Below are 19574 nucleotides of genomic sequence, written 5' to 3'. Positions count from 1 at the left end.
CAACAATATTCTTAGTTTGCCAACATGAGTGTTAACGTTAAATAATACCAAAGCTAAATTGTAGCTAGACGCACTGATAGTCAATGCGCACCATACTAATCTAATTGCCACCATGATCTTTTCTTCTATTATAAAATCTTTACCTGATTATTTAAGAGTGTATTTAACTTTCGGCTCACTCTGAACCGTTGATGTCTCTTCATTTCAGACACGAAAATCAAAACCCAAAGTTTACTTCACCTCAGGCCTCAATTATTTACTCTATAGTTCACTAAGCTTATTGCAAGTAATACTAGATATACCCGCCGGAGTCTAGATCTTAGCTTTCTTCATGAAATTATTGAACCAAGGATTATTCTATATACAGATGTAGTATAGCTTAAGTAATATATAAACAGCCATTTCAAATAATAATATTAAAAAAAATCTTTGGAATATCAAAATGAAACAAAGCTTTAAAGCTACAAAAGCACTAAATTCATCATAATTACGAAAAATATTTCATCATATTCACTTTATATTAAGGATAAAGGGAATATTATGGTTCTGTAGGATTTCTTTACACATCAAAACAAAACGAACTTCTAAGGCAGCGCACTGCGGCACTAGTGTAATAACGGACGGACACACACAGACAATAACATAGACTGCTTTTTAACTCTTTCCGTATTAATTTTGAATTGAGAAACAAGATTATCTTAAATATTAAAATAAATATAATTAATATTTAATATTTTCTTCGTTAGTTATTCGCCTTATTGAACGTTACATCGTTTTAAAAAAGAACAATTAAACATTCTTGAGAGAATTGACTAATATTGGCGTTTGAAATGAAGCATACGCCGGTTGCTTCGCCTTACTAAAATAGGTAGTATATAAGGGTTTCGAATCGCAGCTATGGATAAGAACAGCGCAATTGCGTGAACCTTTGGTGGAAGCCCCACCTTAGGGAGGCCGGACGTTTCTCGTAACCCTGGCCGATCGCCGCGTATGTCTTAACCTTAAGGATGATGATGGAGTAGAAGCCAGGTGTGCAGACTGGTGTCCATGTGGAATGGACAAAAACAATGACCAGAAGATGGTGGTGTTTAGAAAGCAGTGTGTACAGGCTGGTGTCCATGTGGGATGGACAAAGACTAGAAGATGCTGGTGTGTAGAAACCAGTGTGTACAGGCTGGTGTCCATGTGGGATGGACAAAGACTAGAAGATGGTGGGGATTAGAAGCCGGTGTTTATAGACTGGTGTTCCATGTGTGATGAACAAAGACCAGAAGATGGTGGTGTGTAGAAGCCAGTGTGTAGAGACTGGTGTCCAAGTGGGATGGACAAAGACCAGAAAATGGTCGTGTGTAGAAGCCAGTGTGTACAGACTGGTGTCCATGTGGGATGGACAAAGAGCAGATGAAGGTGGATTATAGACGTCAGTAAGATGGACAAATGGCCTGAGGATAGTGGTGTTAGATAGGCAATGGATATTAGCCATTGTAAGTGGAATACAATTTTCCATATTTCCGGGAACTGTAAATGCGGTCCGGAATTTGGGAAAACGTTTGCTCCGATTTGAAAACTGCGAACGCGGTCCCCTGGGGTGTAAGTCAATAACAACAGACAGACACACAGACACACACACAGACAGACACGTCGAAATTAGAACCTCTCCTTGACATACGTCACTCGGAGAGGTAAAAACTCATTCATTAACAACGACACTAGAATAGATTATTTCAACATGGTAGCAGAGCGTGGTTCGAGCGCGGAACCTCGTTGTTAATGAACCCAAGGCCCGGCTGCATGCAAGAAGTTCTCATGTCAAGCGGTGGAAGTAACTAAGAGCCACCCCCCCCCCCCCAAAGCGGCACTCAACAAGCAAGCCCAAACAAGACCGTGGAATCATGGCGGAACGGTACGATAGTGGTAGAGGAATGCCTGCTTTCGAATTTATGAAATTATCAGATGACAATTATACGGATTGGAAGGTAGACATGAAGAGCGCCTTATTGGATCAAGGACTTTGGGGGATCGTTGCCGACACAGAAACTCCTCCAGCGGAGACGGCAAGAGCAGACGAGAGAGAGCGATACAGATTACGGCAAGAGAAAGCGTTATCCAAGATCTTACTCGCAGTAGATAGCCAACATAAGAGAATCATAGCACCATGTACGACAGCGGTGGAGGCGTGGGAAAGGCTAAGAAAGCAACATGAGCCAAAGTCGAAAACACGCATCTTGAACCTGAGGGTGGAGTTACAAGGACTTAGATTCACCCCGCCAGAGTCTATGGCAGGGTATCTGGCAAGGATGGAAGAAGTCGTGGAAAAATTAGCGCAAGCTGGTGGAACTATCCCATCAAAGGAGGTGGCTTACCAGATGATTCATTTACTTCCCAGCGAATATTCTAATGTGAAATTCAGAATATGCAACTTAACGGACGAAGAATTCACTCCAGACAACGTAAAGACCCTCCTCATTGAAGAATTTGAAAGGCAGAAGCAAGAGGCGATAGCCGAAGAAATGGAGGAGGCAAAGACACACAGCGGATTTGCATCAAAAATGAATCAGCGAGGAGGTGGACGACCAAGAAGAAAGAAAAAGGAAGTGGAATGTTTCAATTGCCATAGAAAAGGTCATTTTGCAAGACAGTGCCCAGATCAATATGACGATACGAAAAAGAAGAAGAGCGTTACATCATCCAAAAGGGAAGGAAAATCTTTTTACGCGTCTGCGATGGTCTCCAAATCGGAAGAAGATACCTGGGTACTCGATAGCGGTGCTACACACCATTTTTGCAAGAGACGAGAATGGATGATTAACTACAAGAGTACAGAATTGAACGTGGATACGGCCGTATCGATAGAATGATCGCCCTAAGTAACAAGAATATGGTGAAGGGATTGCCGACATTTCAGAGGAAATTAGGAGTATGCGTTCCATGCAGAGTATCAAAATCAACGAAGGCCCCATCAAAACTCATTGACAAGATCGTAACGACAAAGACCTTAGAACTGGTACATAGCGACTTGTGGGGACCTGCACCTGTCAAATCAAATGGAGGAGCAAAATACTTCGTGAGTTTCATAGATGACTTCTCAAGAAAGACAAGAGTTTATCTTCTCGCATCGAAGAAAGACCTATACAAGACGTTCCAGGAGTACATCGCTTGGGCTGAGAGACAAACAGGACATAAACTCAAGAGAATCCGAACAGACAATGGGTTGGAATATTGTTCCGGAAAATTCGAAGAAATATGCAACGGTGCAGGCATCCAAATGGAAAGGACCAATACCTATACTCCACAGATGAACGGCGTGGCGGAGAGATTTAACCGAACTGCGTTAGATGGCGTACGAGCACTTCTAGAAGATTCAGGCTTACCGCAACATATGTGGGCGGAAGCGTTACAAACATTTACCTACCTCAATAATCGCTTACCACATTCCAAGGTGATTGGAGTGGTTCCAGAAGAGCAATGGATTGGTAGGAAGTTGTCGGCTAGTCATTTGAAGCGCTTTGGTTGCTTAGCGTTCACCCATTTGCACAAACCCCAGAGGAGCAAATTGGAAAGGAGATCAAGGAAGGGAGTTTTCGTTGGGTACGCTGTCAAAACAAAAGGGTATCGCATATGGTTTCCTGAGGAAGACTTTACCGCAGAGACTAAACATGTCAGTTTCGATGAAGGCAAGAGAGGAATTGAAGCCATCTCACCCACGAAAAGAAAAAACGACAAGGTCACGGTGTACAATGACTATTGGCCAGAATTGCACAATGTAGAAGCCGAATATGAAAGCTCGGAAGACTCATCAGACACAGCATCAGAAGAAAATGACGGCACCTCGTCAGAAGAAAGCGGGGAAATAGGGTCCACAGAAACCAGTCAGGAAGAACTTGAGGACGGAAATAACACTCCTACCACGATATGGAAGAGGGAAATACAGCCAAGCAAAACAGGAGGAAGAACCTATGTATATTATCGTCCTGAGGGAGGAACGAGAAAATACAAATGCCTGAAAGATATTCAAGAGTATTTAGAAGAAAGGGGAGAGGTATTCGATGCTACGAAATTCGACTTCAGCACTACGAAGAAGAAAGCAAAAGAAAACGTAGAGGCAAACCTCATAGAAATCCCAAGAAGTTACGCTGATGCCATAGAAAGTGACGAAAAGGAACAGTGGAAAGAAGCAATGGATATGGAAATGAAGACTATTAGGCGTATACGAGACCGTGAAGAAAACGCCGGAAATGAAGATTATCGGGACCAAATGGGTGTTTGCCATCAAGAGAAAATCGACGGGCGAAATTGCAAGATACAAGGCCCGGTTGGTGGCGCTGGGATACACGCAGAGATACGGCGAAGACTATGACTTGACGTATGCTCCAGTCATAAATTTCACACTAGTCAGGATATGCGTGTTCCTGTTTGTCACTTGTCTAGAATGGCAGCATAGACAGCTAGACATAAAGAGCGCATATCTCTACGGTAGCCTTGAAGAAGACATCCATGTTGCCGAACCAGAGGGTTATGCTACAGAAACAGGAGATACCGTATGGCACCTGAATAAAGCACTCTATGGGTTAAAGCAGAGCGGCCACCAATGGTTCAGGGAATTGGATGCCACATTGGCCAAACTTGGATATACGAAAGTCTTAGGTTGTAATTGCCTATACCGATATGGATCGCAAGCGGTATTAATAGTCTACGTAGATGATATCATCCTCTTTACCACGACAAGTGATACGATGAAGAAGCTCCTCTGCCAACTCAACTCCGTATTTGAGGTCACGGATTTAGGAGAGCTCCACTATTTCCTCGGAGTAGAATTTGAATTTCCCAGATCAGGCGAAGCAAAAATACATCAACAACGATACATAGAGATAATCAAGAAACAATTTGCAAGAAATTGGATATCCCACTCCCGAATGGAACATGCTTAACAAGAAACGAACACCACCAACCAGGAGAAGAAGATGGATATAGGAGAATCATTGGAACCCTCCTTTATCTGTCGCAGCGAACGAGACCAGACATAACATTCGTAGTGTCATGCCTGGCAAAATTCTCTTCGAATCCCGGGAAGCGTCATAGTGCATACCTAAGAAGAGTCCTCCAGTACGTGATTGACACCCAAGATTATTCCTTGCATTATCACAAGACATTGGATGCAGGTCTAATCGCATATTCTGATGCCTCTTGGGCTTCGGATACAGAGGACCGCAAATCCACCAGTGGGTTCATTGTCAACATCGGAAACAACCCAGTCCAGTGGCGATCAAGCAAGCAGTCCTGCGTTGCCTTGTCTTCAATGGAGTCCGAGTATATAGCACTAGCGGAATTAGCGAAAGAAATAGCCTGGTTGTCTCCGATCATGAATGAACTTCACAAACAATGCTGCCCCGATGAACTGAAATTAAGCTTAACCAGAGTGTACTGTGATAATCAAGCTGCAAATGACTTTGCCAAGAATGTAATTGAGAATAACCGCTCGAAACACATAGATTTGAGATTTCATTTTGTTCGTGATTGTTTAAATAATAAGTTGTTTAACCTAGTTTTTGTACGTACAAATGATAATATTGCAGATATTTTCACAAAGTTGTTACCGAAAAGAAAATTTCTAGAATTATGATACCGTTTCGTAAGATTATCTTAGTCAAAGGGGAGTATTAGACATAATGTTTTTTTGTAGACTAGAGATAAGCTACGAAATTAGACCCTTGACCCCGGTTGGCCACGCCCCCTTTGTTTACTTGATGTTTCCCATTTTGGGGTGTAAGGTAGTTGCTTCCGAGTTCTGGTGTTTGCCGGTTAGGCTATGGTTAGGCTTAGTTAATTTGTTATTTATTTCTACTAATGTTATACTTTATTATAATTTAACTTGAATTAAATAAAACTCATTCATTAACAACGACACTAGAATAGATTATTTCAACATATTTATATTTGATCCGAAATTCCATCAAAATCAAATAATCAATGTGACACGGCAGTGTTTTAGAATATCGCTACCACACGTAGCTGTTCGTATTACGTAATCGTAATTCTTGTTACATTCTGCATGACAGCGGCATCTACTGTCTACACAAGCGTTTATTAATAAAACTACTTTTCACGGAGCGGGTCAGCGACCTTGAAAATCAAAGACGCAACGCACATCATGTGCTTCAGACTTGGCTGACGTATTTAAAATAATTAAAAAATGACTTCTGAACCAACAGAAATAATTTCGTATACCAGTAAATATTACCTAAGTTCGACAAAACCACTTAAAAACCTTTTCTCTAAACTAAAAGAGACTGAAAATGTAACTTAATTAATTTGCAATCTTTATTTCAAATTATTATATATTCTTAATTCAAGGAATTTAATGAAGAATTTCAAAGATTAATATTAAAAGAAACAGTATTACACAAACTAGCAGTTAATTACCCAAATAAAAACTACGCCAGACAATTTTTAAAGGGGTTTATAAGTCTGGTTAGTTACTTAACTAATGCGCAGTTTTCAGACTAGGAGTGGTGATACCATTTACACCAGGAGTGTACACAACGCGTCGCCAAGTAGCCTGGCCTCCTGGTGTAAATGTTTTCAATCCTCCTAGTCTGAAAACTGTGTAGAGAAATTAATTTGAAACCATAATTTAATTAATATAAATAATTAAATATTAAAGATTGAAGGAAAAAATATACAAATTTGTGAGGAATTATACGAAATTTACACCAATTTAGTTTCATCTAAGATAACAGTGGAAGATGTATCTTTTCGACATTATATTTTAGTAATAAACAAACCGAGTTCCGATAAATTAATTAAATAAATAAGTTATTAATTAGTTTAATTAACATTAGAGTGAGGATAAATTCATAACTCTACAAGAATCAAATTCCCTAATTGCTGAAAATACTACAGGGCTTCACACATGGGAGGTATTAAACCTAACGAGTTTGAATTTAATTTTAATTTCACGATTCAAGAGATTGAGATTTAAATTTTTCTAGGCTGGGAAACAAATGGCCGAATGGTGTGCCATAAATAAGAACCTATTCACTGGAAAGTATGACAGCATTCCATCATTTTTATATTTAATTGTATTGTAATGACAGCTCCAAGAAGCGATATCTAGTTTACTAGGAAGAAGGTATAAATTCGCCACATTTATAATCTAGCTTTATCTCCAGTCCAAACGTTAAGTAGGTCCGGAGTTAATCCCCGCCGCCTCTAAATTACAACCAGCAATCATCTCATTGGTTCTTGAAAACTCACGTCAGCGCGACGCGAATGACGAAAATTACTTGTATTTTCCGACTGAGGAGAGGCTGCGAAATAGTCCGGCCTCCTTTTACGCCCCCCCCCCTTGTATTTTGAAAGGGGGACCGGGAGTATGGCGCGCGAATATTTAGGCATCTTAAACCTTCTCCCTAGAAAACTAGATATCACTTCTTGACAGCTCTTTATAACTTTGCATTTTATTTAATTTTTTTATATAAATGCAGGTGTATTTTAGAGCTCGGTTGCGGAGTTGGTTTCACGGGCTTAGCTATCATTACAACTTGCAGCCCTTCTACGTATATTTTCAGCGATTGCAGTGATAAAGTTCTAGAATTATTACAAACCAATATTGCCTTGAATAATGAATTGCTAATTGCCTCTCAAACGAATATTAAGATCGTAAACATCTCATGGGGTGAAACAATTAAACTTGAAGATTGTGTGGATTATATTGTAGCCTCAGGTGTGTTTTATTAATTTTAACTTAATTACTTCTTATATTAATAGCTTTAACCGTCGAAAAATTTAATTTAAATCAGTATTACTATTTTTTCTTCAATTTTTTTAAATTTACGTCTACTTTTATAGATGTAACCTATGACCCTAACTATCACGCTGTTCTATGCGCAACTTTGAAAGAAATTAGGCCAAAATTAGGCACAATTATTTCAATGAAAGAGAGGGATCCAGAATCAAGGGCAAAGTTTGAAAGATGTCTACGTAAGATTTAGGATTAATTTTTCAATTTTCAGCAATTTTTCTTTATTTTTTTTTTTGAGGTCAAAGATTAAATTTCAATCAATTCTGTAGTAGATTATGGACTTTCTCACTCTAATCTGGAACCATGCCGAGATAATTTGTTTCTATACCCAGAAGAAGACATATTTTTTATCTACAAAATTATCTAAATTTGAAACGATTTTTTGTAATTAATTAAAAGTTATATTTTTTCTCGTTACTAAGTCTCTTTCTTTCGCGCTATTTTGTGTATTAAATCTCCTACTACTTTTCTAGCATTGTCTGGAGTTAAAACATTATTTGAAAACTCAGTAGAATATTTTGGGTCTTGTTTTGAGGCAAATTCAAATAAACGTTGATCAGCGAACATCATAACGTACATTCCGCAGTCATAACCGTTTTTCTGTTTTAAACATTCTTTAATGTCAATTTTAAATGGTTTAGGGCAGTTAATTAAACTGTGTACTTTTTGAGCTACTATATTTGCGTGTTTTAAATTTCCAGAGCTAGTTAGCGAATCAAAGTACGCGAAACCATTTGACGTGGAATAACTAAGAAGGCTCCAATGACCTCCACCGGGTGAAAGTTCAGATGAACAATCATTTATAGGGAAAATAATAAGGTCTTTGGTGTTAAGTTGTAGATCGGAGAGAATAATTTGAATTTCATTTACGTCACTCATTTTGATTAACTGAACAACTTGGGGACTAATACAAGTCACAAGTTGCTGAAGATTCGGGATTTTAACGTAACGATCATTTACTAGGTATTCCAACCAAAACGCGATCAAATTGTCATTGATCCAGTTTGATCCATTTAACAAATTTAAATCAGACTCTCGTAATAAACAGTCATGATAACTTAACACAATTTTACCGCTAGAAGACATGGCACCAGAGATGGTGAATTGGTGACCTCAAATCCAATTGAGGTGGTAAATTATCGCAGTTACAATTAAGGTTTGGTTATATTACCTTATTTTTCTTAAAGTCCTAATTCTTTCTTGGATGGATATCTCCAGTCGTCATTTTTTAAACGATCGGCTAACAATCGCAAAGATTCCAAACGTTTTTGATGAAGTTCGTACTCTTTTTCAAGGCTCTTCATAGTGGCTTCTAGATCCGAATCAAATTGCATCTTAGAATTGTTGCCGACATTCTCACATTCTAACCCTATTTTCATCAAAACACGGCCTAAACGTTCACGCATCACTTATATTTATTTAATTAATTGATAAATTAAAAATAATTACTTAATGATTGAAAAATACGTATTTGATTAGACAAGGCTTAAGTCCCAATATATACACGGGACGCAAGTCACGTGACCAAAGCCCTTTAACCCCCAAATGAACTTTCCTGAAATTTTGGCTTTGCCCAAAGGCTTATCTTGGAAAACTCAACCAAAAATTGAACCAATGAAAAGCCAAATTTTAAAGCGGGAACTTTAAACGGAAAAGAAAGTATGTCTTCCGACAGTTCCGAAACGGAAGATGTTTTTCTATCGGATGTACACACAGAAATCACCGAGAAAGTACTTAATGATTGAAAAATACGTATTTGATTAGACAAGGCTTAAGTCCCAATTTATATACAGGTAACCAGGGTGGGAAATAAGGATTTTTTTTAAACTGGACACTGGGCCAGCGACCCCTCTGGCCTGGAATAAATAAACTGGTCCATGACCACTGACCAGGGCGCGTCGTCTGCTAAATTGAAGAAGTGGATAATTACAATATATTAGCTAATGTCTGGACTCTGGAAACCCTTGAATTTTCTTAGTGGTCCTGTGGACCACTGACCCCCCCTCCGATTTAATTTTTAAACTGGTCCAGCCAATTTTTAAACTGGTCATTTGCCCTGTGCCACCGCCTTATTTCCCACCCTGCAGGTAACAGGGACGCGAGTCACGTGACCAAAGCTCTTTGACCCCCAAATGAACTTTCCTGGAATCGCGGCTTTGCCCAAGCCAAAGGCTTATCTTGGAAAACTCAACCAATGAAAAGCCAAATTTTAAACCGGGAACTTTAAACGGAAAATAAAGTATGTCTTCCGACATTTCCGAAACGGAAGATGTTTTTCTATCGGATGTACACACGGAAATCACTGAAAAAGTGGCTAATAATCAAAGTTACGTATCCAGATTTCAGTTTAAACTATCAAACCCTAAAAATAATCCTTTGGAAAAAGAAATTTATGATGAAGATGGTGATTTAGTGACGGAAAGGGAAAATTATGAAGTTATTGAAATAGGTATGATATCATAGGAACTTTAAGCGTAAGTTATTAAAGTAAAACGTAACCTCGTGTTACAGAACATTTTATGTCCACACCTTTAAATCAAGTTGGTTTACAAGTATGGAAAGGGGCTTTGCTTTTATCGGACTTTATATTGTCAAACTCGGAATCTTTTGATAAACAAACTGTATTAGAATTAGGTGCGGGACCAGGTTTAGGTTCTATAGTCGCGGGAAAATTTGCTAAAACGGTTTTAGCTACAGGTATAACTAAAATGTTACTAAAAATGCATTACTTCCTTCTCAAGCTATAGTTTTGTTCCACTAGATTACGATTCAAATGTAATAGCACTTTGTCATAAAAACATTGAAAGGAACCAAGAGATTATCAATGGAAACGTGATGGCTAAAATTCTAGATTTGAACAAATATGGTAAATTTCCCCGATGCATGTGCCAAGGCTTATAGCGCGCTTATTAAGTAACGAATCCCGTCAAAATGATGTTCTGAAGCAGACGACGCATCATTTTGACGCAGATTTGTCAGATAAAATGGCGCGATAAGCCTCGGCACGCGCATCGAGAATAAGGTGGATTAAGCCTTGGATTAAGGCCTACGTAATTCTATATTGGAACAAATATGGTAAATTTCCCGATGCATGTGCCAAGGCTTATAGCGCGCTTATTAACTAACGAATGAATCCCTTCAAAATGATGTTCAGAAGCAGACGACGCATCATTTTGACCAAGACAAAATGGCGCGATAAGCCTTGGCACGCGCATCGAGAATAAGGTGGATTAAGCCTTGGTTTAAATCGCACTACGTAATCCAAGATTAAGCTCAAAAATATATTTAAACTTAAAAATACAAATCTCAGAATCAAATTGGGATCTTTCTAACGATTGTATGAAATTACTTGAGGAAGTCTCAATAATTTTGGCTGCAGATGGTAAAGCGAACGGAATACTTTATAAACCCTTAAGCCTAATTTGATGAAAATATAATAATTACAGTGATATATAGTGATGAACTAACAGACTCCTTTTTCTTAACATTGGATAAACTAATCAAACTAAGCCAAATTAAAATAATCTACATATCATTAGAGAAACGTCTCAATTTCACATTAGAAGATTTGGATATTACATGCCCAGCTTACAACCATTTTAAATCCATAATTACCTCAGAGAAATGGCGCAAAATGGTCAAAGAAGAAGACGTGAACTTTCCTCAATGTTTCAACTACGAAAGAAACCCGCAACTTGTAAGATCCAAGAGCTAAATGGGGAAACAATTTGTTAACAATCTATTTCCAAAATTTGAAAATCAAAAATCATATTTTTGTGTTGTTTCTTTTTTTAATAGGAACTGTGGACTATCAAACCACAAAACGCTAAGTTACACTAAACATTTAATAAACAATTAAGTTTGTTTCTTTTTAATGGAAAAGTTCAGCTAACATAACATTATACCTTAAAAGAACGGCATTTTTCTAAATATAAAAGGAAAAATAAAATAATGAACTCTTGTTACGAAACAATTAGTACATTTAATTAGTCTTAAAAATAATCAAGGACTGCTGCGCCATCCGCCATTGGTTTAGTGGCGTCTGCTAAACAGAGCCACGACGTTGGCGTCTGCTAGTTCGAACCACGACCTAGGCGTCTGCTAGTTCGAACCACGACCTAGGCGTCTGCTAGTTCGAACCACGACCTAGGCGTCTGCTAGTTCGAACCACGACCTAGGCGTCTGCTAAACAGAACCACGACCTAGGCGTCTGCTAAACAGAACCACGACCTAGGCGTCTGCTAAACAGAACCACGACCTAGGCGTCTGCTAAACAGAACCACGACCTAGGCGTCTGCTAAACAGAACCACGACCTAGGCGTCTGCTAGCCCACAAACCATGACCTTGGCGTCTGCTAGCCCACAAACCATGACCTTGGCGTCTGCTAGCCCACAAACCATGACCTTGGCGTCTGCTAGCCCACAAACCATGACCTTGGCGTCTGCTAGCCCACAAACCATGACCTTGGCGTCTGCTAGCCCACAAACCATGACCTTGGCGTCTGCTAGCCCACAAACCATGACCTAGGCGTCTGCTAGCCCGAACCACGACCTAGGCGTCTGCAAAACAAAACCACGACCTAGGCGTCTGCAAAACAGAACCACGACCTTGGCGTCTGCTAGTCCCTGAACCATGACTTTAGCGTCAACCTCTTACCCTTACCTCTCTCAGCCTGTGAGAATTCAACCAATCCCGTATAAGTAAGGGGTTCTGGCTAGCAGACGCCATTAAAACCAATGGCGGATGGCGCAGCAGTCCTTGATTATATTTAAGACTAATTAAATGCTAATTATTTTTGTAATAAGAGATCATTTAATATTTAATTCCTTTTATATTTAGAAAAAGGCTGTCCTTTTAATGTTATGTTTATGTTACCTAACTTTTCCTTTAAACTTAGTCAAGAACTGCGGTTTCTTCGTCTAAAAAACGCAGTGACTATTTAATTTAGGGGATTTAATTAATAATTACACGTTTATAAACAAATTCATTACGCCCTTCAATCCCTCTCTCTGTCTCTCTGTCAATTTTGAAAAAAAAAATAGTAACCATTATTAGCGTAGACGATAATTGGAAAAATAACGGGGGGAAATATATAAAGAACAAAATTAATTACAAAAACTAGTAAATGTAAAAATATTTCAATGAAATAATAAATTATACTAAATTCAGTAAAAATTAATTAATTAATTAAGATGGAAAAAATTTTACGACTTCAAATAAAACAAGATGGCCTCGGCCACATTACAGTTTTGCGCGGACAAATTGGTAACACCAAAAACTGGGGAAGGGGAATAGGCGCCCAGCCGCAAGGGGGCAGAGCAATAGTTTTCCAGCTCTAAAGAGCGCAAAACTAAAAAAAAAAGTTACATCCTAAAAGAAGCTATGTGTAAATCAAAATGTTTGTCGTTACTCGTTAGTTACTTAATGGCAGTGTGTTTAGATTGAATAACGTCACGTAACTGGTTGTGTAATTAGTGTTTTTTGAAACGCAATTCCCGTTTCTCAAGTCGCCACCACCACGTTTTTGGGTGGTTCAATAGCTTTTAAAGCGGCGACGGCGACGCCACCGTATTTCTCTTTATAATCGGAAACTAGTTTCTGAAGCTGTCGCACCGTATTGAAAAGCACCGATGCTCCAATTAGTCCGTAATCAAATAAATTGGTCAAATGAAGTACAAAATTCTTGCAAAGGCTATTACGAACTAAATGTTCTCCGTGAATTTCTATAAACATACTGCAAGCCAAAGGTATTTGACAATCTCCAACGAATCTATAATAATAAGTCTCGGGTATGTGAGTTACGCGTTATTTTCTGTAAGAGGTGTTACTTCTAAGACCATTAAACACAGATGGACTGGAATGGAGATAGGGCGGGTGGTTCCTTGTGGGAAGCGTCTCTCTAGCGCCACGCCTCGACCAATATTGAAACTATTTCCAATCAAACAAACAGGCGCGTGAAATAGCAGACGACATTAGGCCCGTTAAAGCTCGAAAGTCTATGTTAGGTTCACTTTTAGAAAGTTGATATTTGGGGTTTGGTATTTTGTAGAAATTAATGCCTTTCATTTGTGATTTATCAGAATAACATTGATCATTTTTACAAACTCCGAAAACGCACCGTTTGCTTGGCATCTTAAAAACCCAAACTAATCCTTTAAATTACTAATATGAAAACGAACATAAATGCCGAAAAAGCGGAGAGGAAAAACCTAACCGTACACCGTATAATCATAAAAATTCAACAGAGCAGACGACATAATAAAGGTCACATGATCTATGCTTTGAAAAGTTTCGGGACTCTCCCGCTAGGGGCGACGATACGCGCTGAAGTTTAAAGATAGGGGTTTTAGCTTGTCATTCTAGTCCATCTGTGTTTAATGGTCTTAGGTTACTTTTAAGTTACTGAATCTCACCCAAACTTCATTATATGAAGATTCCATAATTTCATTAGTTCCTTCTCGCCTTCATTAACATCTGTGAACTCGTCAATCATCTGAAATTTGATTTTTTGCAAATTTCAGACCCGGTAATCTTCGGGTGTCGCGTACCCGAACCGGTAATCGTCGGGTGTCGCGTACCCGTACCCGGTAATCGTCGTACGTCGGGTACCCGTACCGGTAATCATCGGGTATCGCGTTCCCCTTACCCGGTAATCGTCACATCTCAACAATATTAATACTTACATGCTGTGTTTTAACTCTTAGCCACATTGGATCATTCTCTCCTTCACTGTCAATATCAATTTCCTGCGGTTGAATGGGTTGACATGTCCAGGTGTGATAGTACAACCTATTGTGGCCAAAAACAGCGTAAGGTCTCGAGACACTCAGGTCTAAATCGTCTGGTTCCAAAAACTCTGAAAGACTTGGTTGACTTCGTTTTGGTCTATAAATAAATAAATATTAGGCCTACCAGCTTTAGAAATTATGTTTATTGAAAAACAAAGAGATCCGATCATTTCTCGTACTTGCAAACCATAATCTCCGTCACAGTCATTCTTCGCACCGGACCTAATCTACTGAAGGCGAAACCGGTATGGGCGTGAAGTTCTTGAGGATTACCAACGTAACTTCCATCGTAACATTCATTTATTGATACATCAATTCGAGCTCCCCTTGCGTGAGGCTAGAAGGAAACCACTTGTTACGAGTATCTAAAGTATATAATACTTCTCTTCGAGAGAAGTGTACTACTACAAAGCCGGAGGGGTAATTGTAACAATCTCAGGGTTCATACAACTTTTGGGAAACAAATTTCCCTGAGATTTCTAGGACAGGTTTTCCTCCATATAATTCCCTGAGTTTTCCAGGTTTTCCCCGTATATGGAGTATCCTATGAAGCAAATGTTAACGAAGGAGGGGGGGGGGTGACAAATATGACTATTACATAATCAAAGGGCATCCCCGTATCTCTAATATAACCAAAGTTATGAGCCTCCAAAGTATAGTGTAATGTTAATTCTATGGAGGGTGGTATGTTAGTGAACATTTTGCTTAATTACTCGGCCCCTGTTTGACGCAACCCCACGTTTTTAGTATCGTTATATGGGGGACAAACAGGACAATAATATACTCAAAGGACATCCCCGTATCTCTAATAGAACCAGAGTTATGAGCCTCCAAAGTATAGTGTAATGTTAATTCTATGGAGGGGGGAATGTTCACGAACATTTTGCTTAATTACTCGGCCACTGTTTGACGCAACCCCACGTTTTTAGTATGGTTGGATGGGGGACAAATTGGACTATAACATACTCAAAGGACATCCCCGTATCTCTAATAGAACCAGAGTTATGAGCCTCCAAAGTATAGTGTAATGTTAATCCTATGGAGGGTGGTATGTTAGTGAACATTTTGCTTAATTACTCGGCCCCTGTTTGTCGTAGCCGTACGTTTTTAGTATGGTTAGATGGGGGACAAATTGACCTATAACATACTCAAAGGGCATCCCCGTATCTCTAGTAGAACCAGAGTTATGAGCCTCCAAAGCATAGTGTATGTTAATTCTATGGAGGGAATGTTCACGAACATTTTTCTCAATTACTCGGCCCCTGTTTGACGCAAATTCCCCTGATTTCCTTGAATTTTACTAAAAATTCGAAATTCTCTGAGGGTTTTTTTTCAACTATTTATTTCCCTGATTTTTCCAGGTTTTCCAGGTTTGTATGAACCCTGTAACACGAACCTATTTCCCATAACCAAATACTTACCACATAAGTGAAGCTAAAACGTCCGTGACAAAGCTTCAAGTGTTTGAGCAGCGAATAAAGGCGATGGCAGTTAAGAGAGCACCACGGACAATGCAAATCATCTCGAGCTTCAGTCTGTTGCCTCGTATTGTTGTTATAAAGAAACTGATAAAAAATGCGTTGGCGTCTTTTTTGATTAAGATTTCCCTTTTCTAAATCACAGTTTAGGCCATTTTTCAATCCATTTCCCCCGTCCCTCATTTTGCAAACGGTAAATGATTCATTTATTTGCGATTTTGGTGGAACAACGGGTCCGTTTTGAATAGTGGCACTCCACGACAAATGGAAAGTAACTAAAGGTCCGTTTTTAAATACGTCAAAAGGTCCACAATTTGGTTCATCCTATGAAGTAATCAACAACGTAAAATCATTTCTCCTTTGTTTCGTTAAAACAGAAGTGAGATGAGACTAGAAGTACTGAGGTAACCAAATTCTTCACTCAAGTGGCGAAAGTGAATATCTATATCTATATAAATCAAAGTTCTGACTGACTGATAATCAACGCCCAGCCCAAACCGCTTGCCCTAGAAGGCTGAAAATTTGCAGGAACGTTACTCATAAGTAGTAGGCGCGTACTTAGAAAGATTTTTCCAATCCGCCGCCATCTTAAAAAATGGCGCCCAGAAATGTAAAAACTCTTCTCTATGCAACAAAGTCCGCGCGTTTCAACCGATTTCGCAAATATATAGTACACTGGTTTCCTTTAACCTATAGACGGTTTGAATGGTCTTTTGGGTTCTATTTGTTGCCATCTTTTTAAATGGCGGCCAAAAACTTAAAAACCCTTCTTTATGGAATAATGTCCGCGTGAAAAGTAATAAAAAATATCCCGACGGGCTGACGGGCAACGCTGAGTGCCTTCGCTCCTAGGGTGCTACAAAAATATTAATCATCAGTAAAATCTACCCACTCTTTATATCATTTTGATGGAAGTTCTTATAACACGCGAGCGACGCCGCGGGTAACGGCTAGTTCTTGATAACACACGAACGGTTGGCCCTCTGGTGGCGGTTTCTGAATTTTCCCCCTCCAAAACGTGATCTTCGGTCGTGGCGGTAGACGGCCGAACTAGATTCAAGCACCCGCGTCCGTGTTCCGCGGCTTTAGGTTGAGGGAAAGGCGGTAGGAATGTTTTTGCAAAACTCGACCAATTTTTTTCTCTGTAGTGTAGGCGCGATGGAAGCGGCGGCATAAAATCCAACTCAAATTTGTTCACTAGTGCCAGAATCTACTACCAATGCTAGAACTGAGGCTCTTTACTTCTAGTCTCATCTTACTTCTGGAAACTTAAAATTAATAAGAATGAAACTGACAACAGTTTTTCCGTCTAAAAATGTTTCCCAAGATGACATTTTTCTAGAATGTGTATGAGTGTAATCCCGCAATATAAGTTGATACTCTCCGTCAGTTAATAAACAACGTTGAAGTTTATCATAAACTACAAGTTCAGCTCCATATGTCGGTTCCTCTAATTTGGATTTTCGTTTCTTGGCCGCTGGTTCGTCTACAATTAACGACGTTGCATTATGTTATATTCCGAGGAATTGTTAGCGAACTCTTACCGCCGCAAGAGCTTGTTGAATTATCATCATAAACTGTGATGAGTAAAATATAAGATTTGACTAGATGTCCGTTCGATAAAGTAAAGTTGTCGTTCGGAATGGATAAGGCCATGACAGTGTTTGGAGGACTGTCAGGGTTTTTAGGGACTTCACATTTTCCCACGGACATTTGAAGGACGGGGGATAATGCGTCTTTTCTTTTTTTATGACATATTTTTAAAAGTATAGCTTCCACAGTGACAAATTGATTTGATTCTGAGAGGAGTAATTAGCGGTGAATTTAAGTTATTATAGTTGATTATCCAAACCATAGCCCACTTGATCACGCACGCTGGCTGCACGCGCTCTAGAAGCCCGTCCAAACGATTTTTTTTACATGTTAACTCGCGAATGCGGCGCGTCACATAGGTTCGGTCTAAACTTTCAAACCCGTCTTTTTTTAACATGGGCGTCCATGGGAGGGGACCAGTTTTATCACCTTTTTGACAATATTAGTGCATCTACTGGTTCAAATCTCTTGAATTTTTAATGAGACGTGTATTGAAAGGTTTGATATTATCCTGTAAAATTTAAATTCTTCAGCTATAATAGTTTTTTTAATAAAAAATAAAAACCATCACATAGTAGAGAAATAAATCCTTCAATTTCTCTACTATGTGATGATTTTTATTTTTTATAAAAAAAACTATTATAGCTGAAGACTTTAAATTTTACAGGATAATATCAAACCTTTCAATATACGTCTCATTAAAAATTCAAGAGATTTGAACCAGTAGATGCACTAATATTGTCAAAAACGTTGATAAAACTGGTCCCCTCCTATAGACGTCCACGTTAAAACCAGACGGGTTTGAATTTTAGACCGAACCTATGTTATTCTCATTCTTAGGGTCGATTGAGGGGGCTTCTAGAGCGCGTGCAGCTAGCGTGATCAAGTGGGCTATGTCCAAACACTACCTTTGGTTGCCTTATCGAAGTAACCGGTAAACGTTAATATCATATGACCGGATGGTCTTTCAAATTCAGCTACTCTAGCCATTTGAGCTTCCATTTTGGGTAAAATTTCCATAACTTTAAAGTTTTTTCTTTTTGCATTGTTTCGAGACATTCTATGCCTCATATATGTCAGATTACGATTTAAAAAAATTGGCTAGAAGTAATGTAACGTTAATCTTAACGGAGATCCTTAACAAGTGTATAAATTTAGAATATGATTTAACCTACAGAAACTATTTGTCTGGTTCGTAGATACCGATATATTTGTGTTGGTTCTAAAAATTAGATTAATTAAAAATATGGAATGCGTGTATAAAAGGCCTAAGGGCTTTTGTTTTAATCAAAATTGCATTGCCATAATGATTATAGAAAAAAAAAATGAACCAAGGCTTAACATACTTTCGAAAGCTTGAAGAAACAGTTCATGATCACTTTGAATTTGATCACAACGCGGGATTTTTTGCGATTCTGCGGAATGATCACGCTTTTTAGGCGGCATCTTAATAAAATTTAAATGGATTTAATACATAACTACACCTAATAATTAAAAAGGAACGCAACGCGGTACGCGAAAATTTTAGACCGACAGCCTGATCAAAATTTTCGCGCGAAATTTCTCACTCTCACTTTTTCGCCCACAAACTTCCTGTACGCAAAACTGAATGACGTCACCGGATATTTAAAAATCCTTGAAAATTATTGGATTACTAGATGGAGGTCAAAAGGTCGAGCTTTGTTTACATAATTTAGACAAGGCTTTTAGACAGGGTGGTTGAAAACTTGAAAAAATTACACAAAAAGCACTTTTTCTCTAAATTTTTTGCTATTATTGCAAAATTTATAGTTTCTACAAGTATTTTAGTGGGAAAACTTAAGCAATTTTTCCCTTGCAATCCATAGAAACGTGGAGTTCAAATATAAACATTGGAAGCAAACCTGCGTTTCAATGAACCTTGCTTGACAGAC

The 19574-nt window shown here is 38.8% G+C and overlaps 6 protein-coding genes across 23 annotated transcripts; 3 read left to right on the top strand and 3 right to left on the bottom strand.

Annotated features, from left to right (window-relative positions):
• The first annotated feature begins 2854 nt into the window (after positions 1-2854).
• Positions 2855-4928, top strand: LOC149679672 (uncharacterized). The gene is made up of 2 exons (XM_089835694.1): positions 2855-4312; positions 4578-4928. The coding sequence occupies exons 1-2, from the start codon at positions 2855-2857 to the stop codon at positions 4926-4928; spliced, it is 1809 nt and encodes a 602-aa protein (XP_089691820.1).
• A 750-nt stretch (positions 4929-5678) lies between these two features.
• LOC149679671 (protein-lysine N-methyltransferase EEF2KMT) lies at positions 5679-8215 on the top strand. The gene is made up of 8 exons (XM_089835532.1): positions 5679-6295; positions 6352-6468; positions 6662-6769; positions 6840-6917; positions 6990-7045; positions 7485-7723; positions 7849-7980; positions 8071-8215. The coding sequence occupies exons 1-8, from the start codon at positions 6191-6193 to the stop codon at positions 8166-8168; spliced, it is 933 nt and encodes a 310-aa protein (XP_089691658.1). The 5' UTR covers positions 5679-6190; the 3' UTR covers positions 8169-8215.
• On the bottom strand, positions 8212-8887 carry LOC149679670 (sentrin-specific protease 8-like). Its single transcript, XM_089835542.1, has one exon. It carries the CDS (start codon positions 8885-8887, stop codon positions 8219-8221), a length of 669 nt encoding a protein of 222 aa, XP_089691668.1. The 3' UTR covers positions 8212-8218.
• Positions 8888-8982: 95 nt separating this feature from the next.
• Positions 8983-9207, bottom strand: LOC149679669 (uncharacterized). Its single transcript, XM_089835550.1, has one exon. It carries the CDS (start codon positions 9205-9207, stop codon positions 8983-8985), a length of 225 nt encoding a protein of 74 aa, XP_089691676.1.
• Positions 9208-9398: 191 nt separating this feature from the next.
• Positions 9399-11731, top strand: LOC149679668 (methyltransferase-like protein 22). 2 transcript variants are annotated; one of them, XM_089835536.1, is made up of 7 exons: positions 9399-9594; positions 9889-10250; positions 10313-10498; positions 10563-10667; positions 11112-11183; positions 11248-11498; positions 11600-11731. In XM_089835536.1, the coding sequence occupies exons 2-7, from the start codon at positions 10043-10045 to the stop codon at positions 11639-11641; spliced, it is 864 nt and encodes a 287-aa protein (XP_089691662.1). In that variant the 5' UTR covers positions 9399-9594; positions 9889-10042; the 3' UTR covers positions 11642-11731. The 2 variants fall into 2 exon arrangements, with proteins under 2 accessions (XP_089691662.1, XP_089691663.1); XM_089835537.1 differs by having other exon boundaries at positions 9402-9531; positions 9595-10250.
• Su(z)12 (Polycomb protein Su(z)12) lies at positions 11573-19237 on the bottom strand. Of its 17 annotated transcripts, none has more exons than XR_016365869.1 (12): positions 19008-19237; positions 18837-18883; positions 18570-18762; positions 17613-17867; positions 17364-17554; positions 16012-16392; positions 14770-14927; positions 14486-14687; positions 14216-14295; positions 12354-13572; positions 12176-12295; positions 11573-12087 (listed from the first exon to the last, which is right to left on the bottom strand). XR_016365869.1 is itself a non-coding variant. In XM_089835513.1 (10 exons), exons 1-10 carry the CDS (start codon positions 19105-19107, stop codon positions 13305-13307), a joined length of 1875 nt encoding a protein of 624 aa, XP_089691639.1. In that variant the 5' UTR covers positions 19108-19237; the 3' UTR covers positions 11573-13304. The 17 variants fall into 17 exon arrangements, 1 of the variants encoding a protein (XP_089691639.1); XR_016365870.1 differs by having other exon boundaries at positions 12266-12295; XR_016365873.1 differs by lacking the exon at positions 12176-12295 and adding an exon at positions 12296-12325 and having other exon boundaries at positions 12382-13572.
• Between the last annotated feature and the right edge of the window lie 337 nt (positions 19238-19574).

The sequence above is a fragment of the Phalangium opilio genome, unplaced genomic scaffold, assembly GCF_054372755.1.
Source record: "Phalangium opilio isolate 3A_F unplaced genomic scaffold, DU_Popi_V2 ptg000041l_1, whole genome shotgun sequence".
In the NCBI taxonomy this organism is placed as follows: domain Eukaryota; kingdom Metazoa; phylum Arthropoda; class Arachnida; order Opiliones; family Phalangiidae; genus Phalangium; species Phalangium opilio.
Note: the sequence above shows the minus strand (reverse complement) of the source record. Positions and strands in the feature narration are given on the sequence as shown.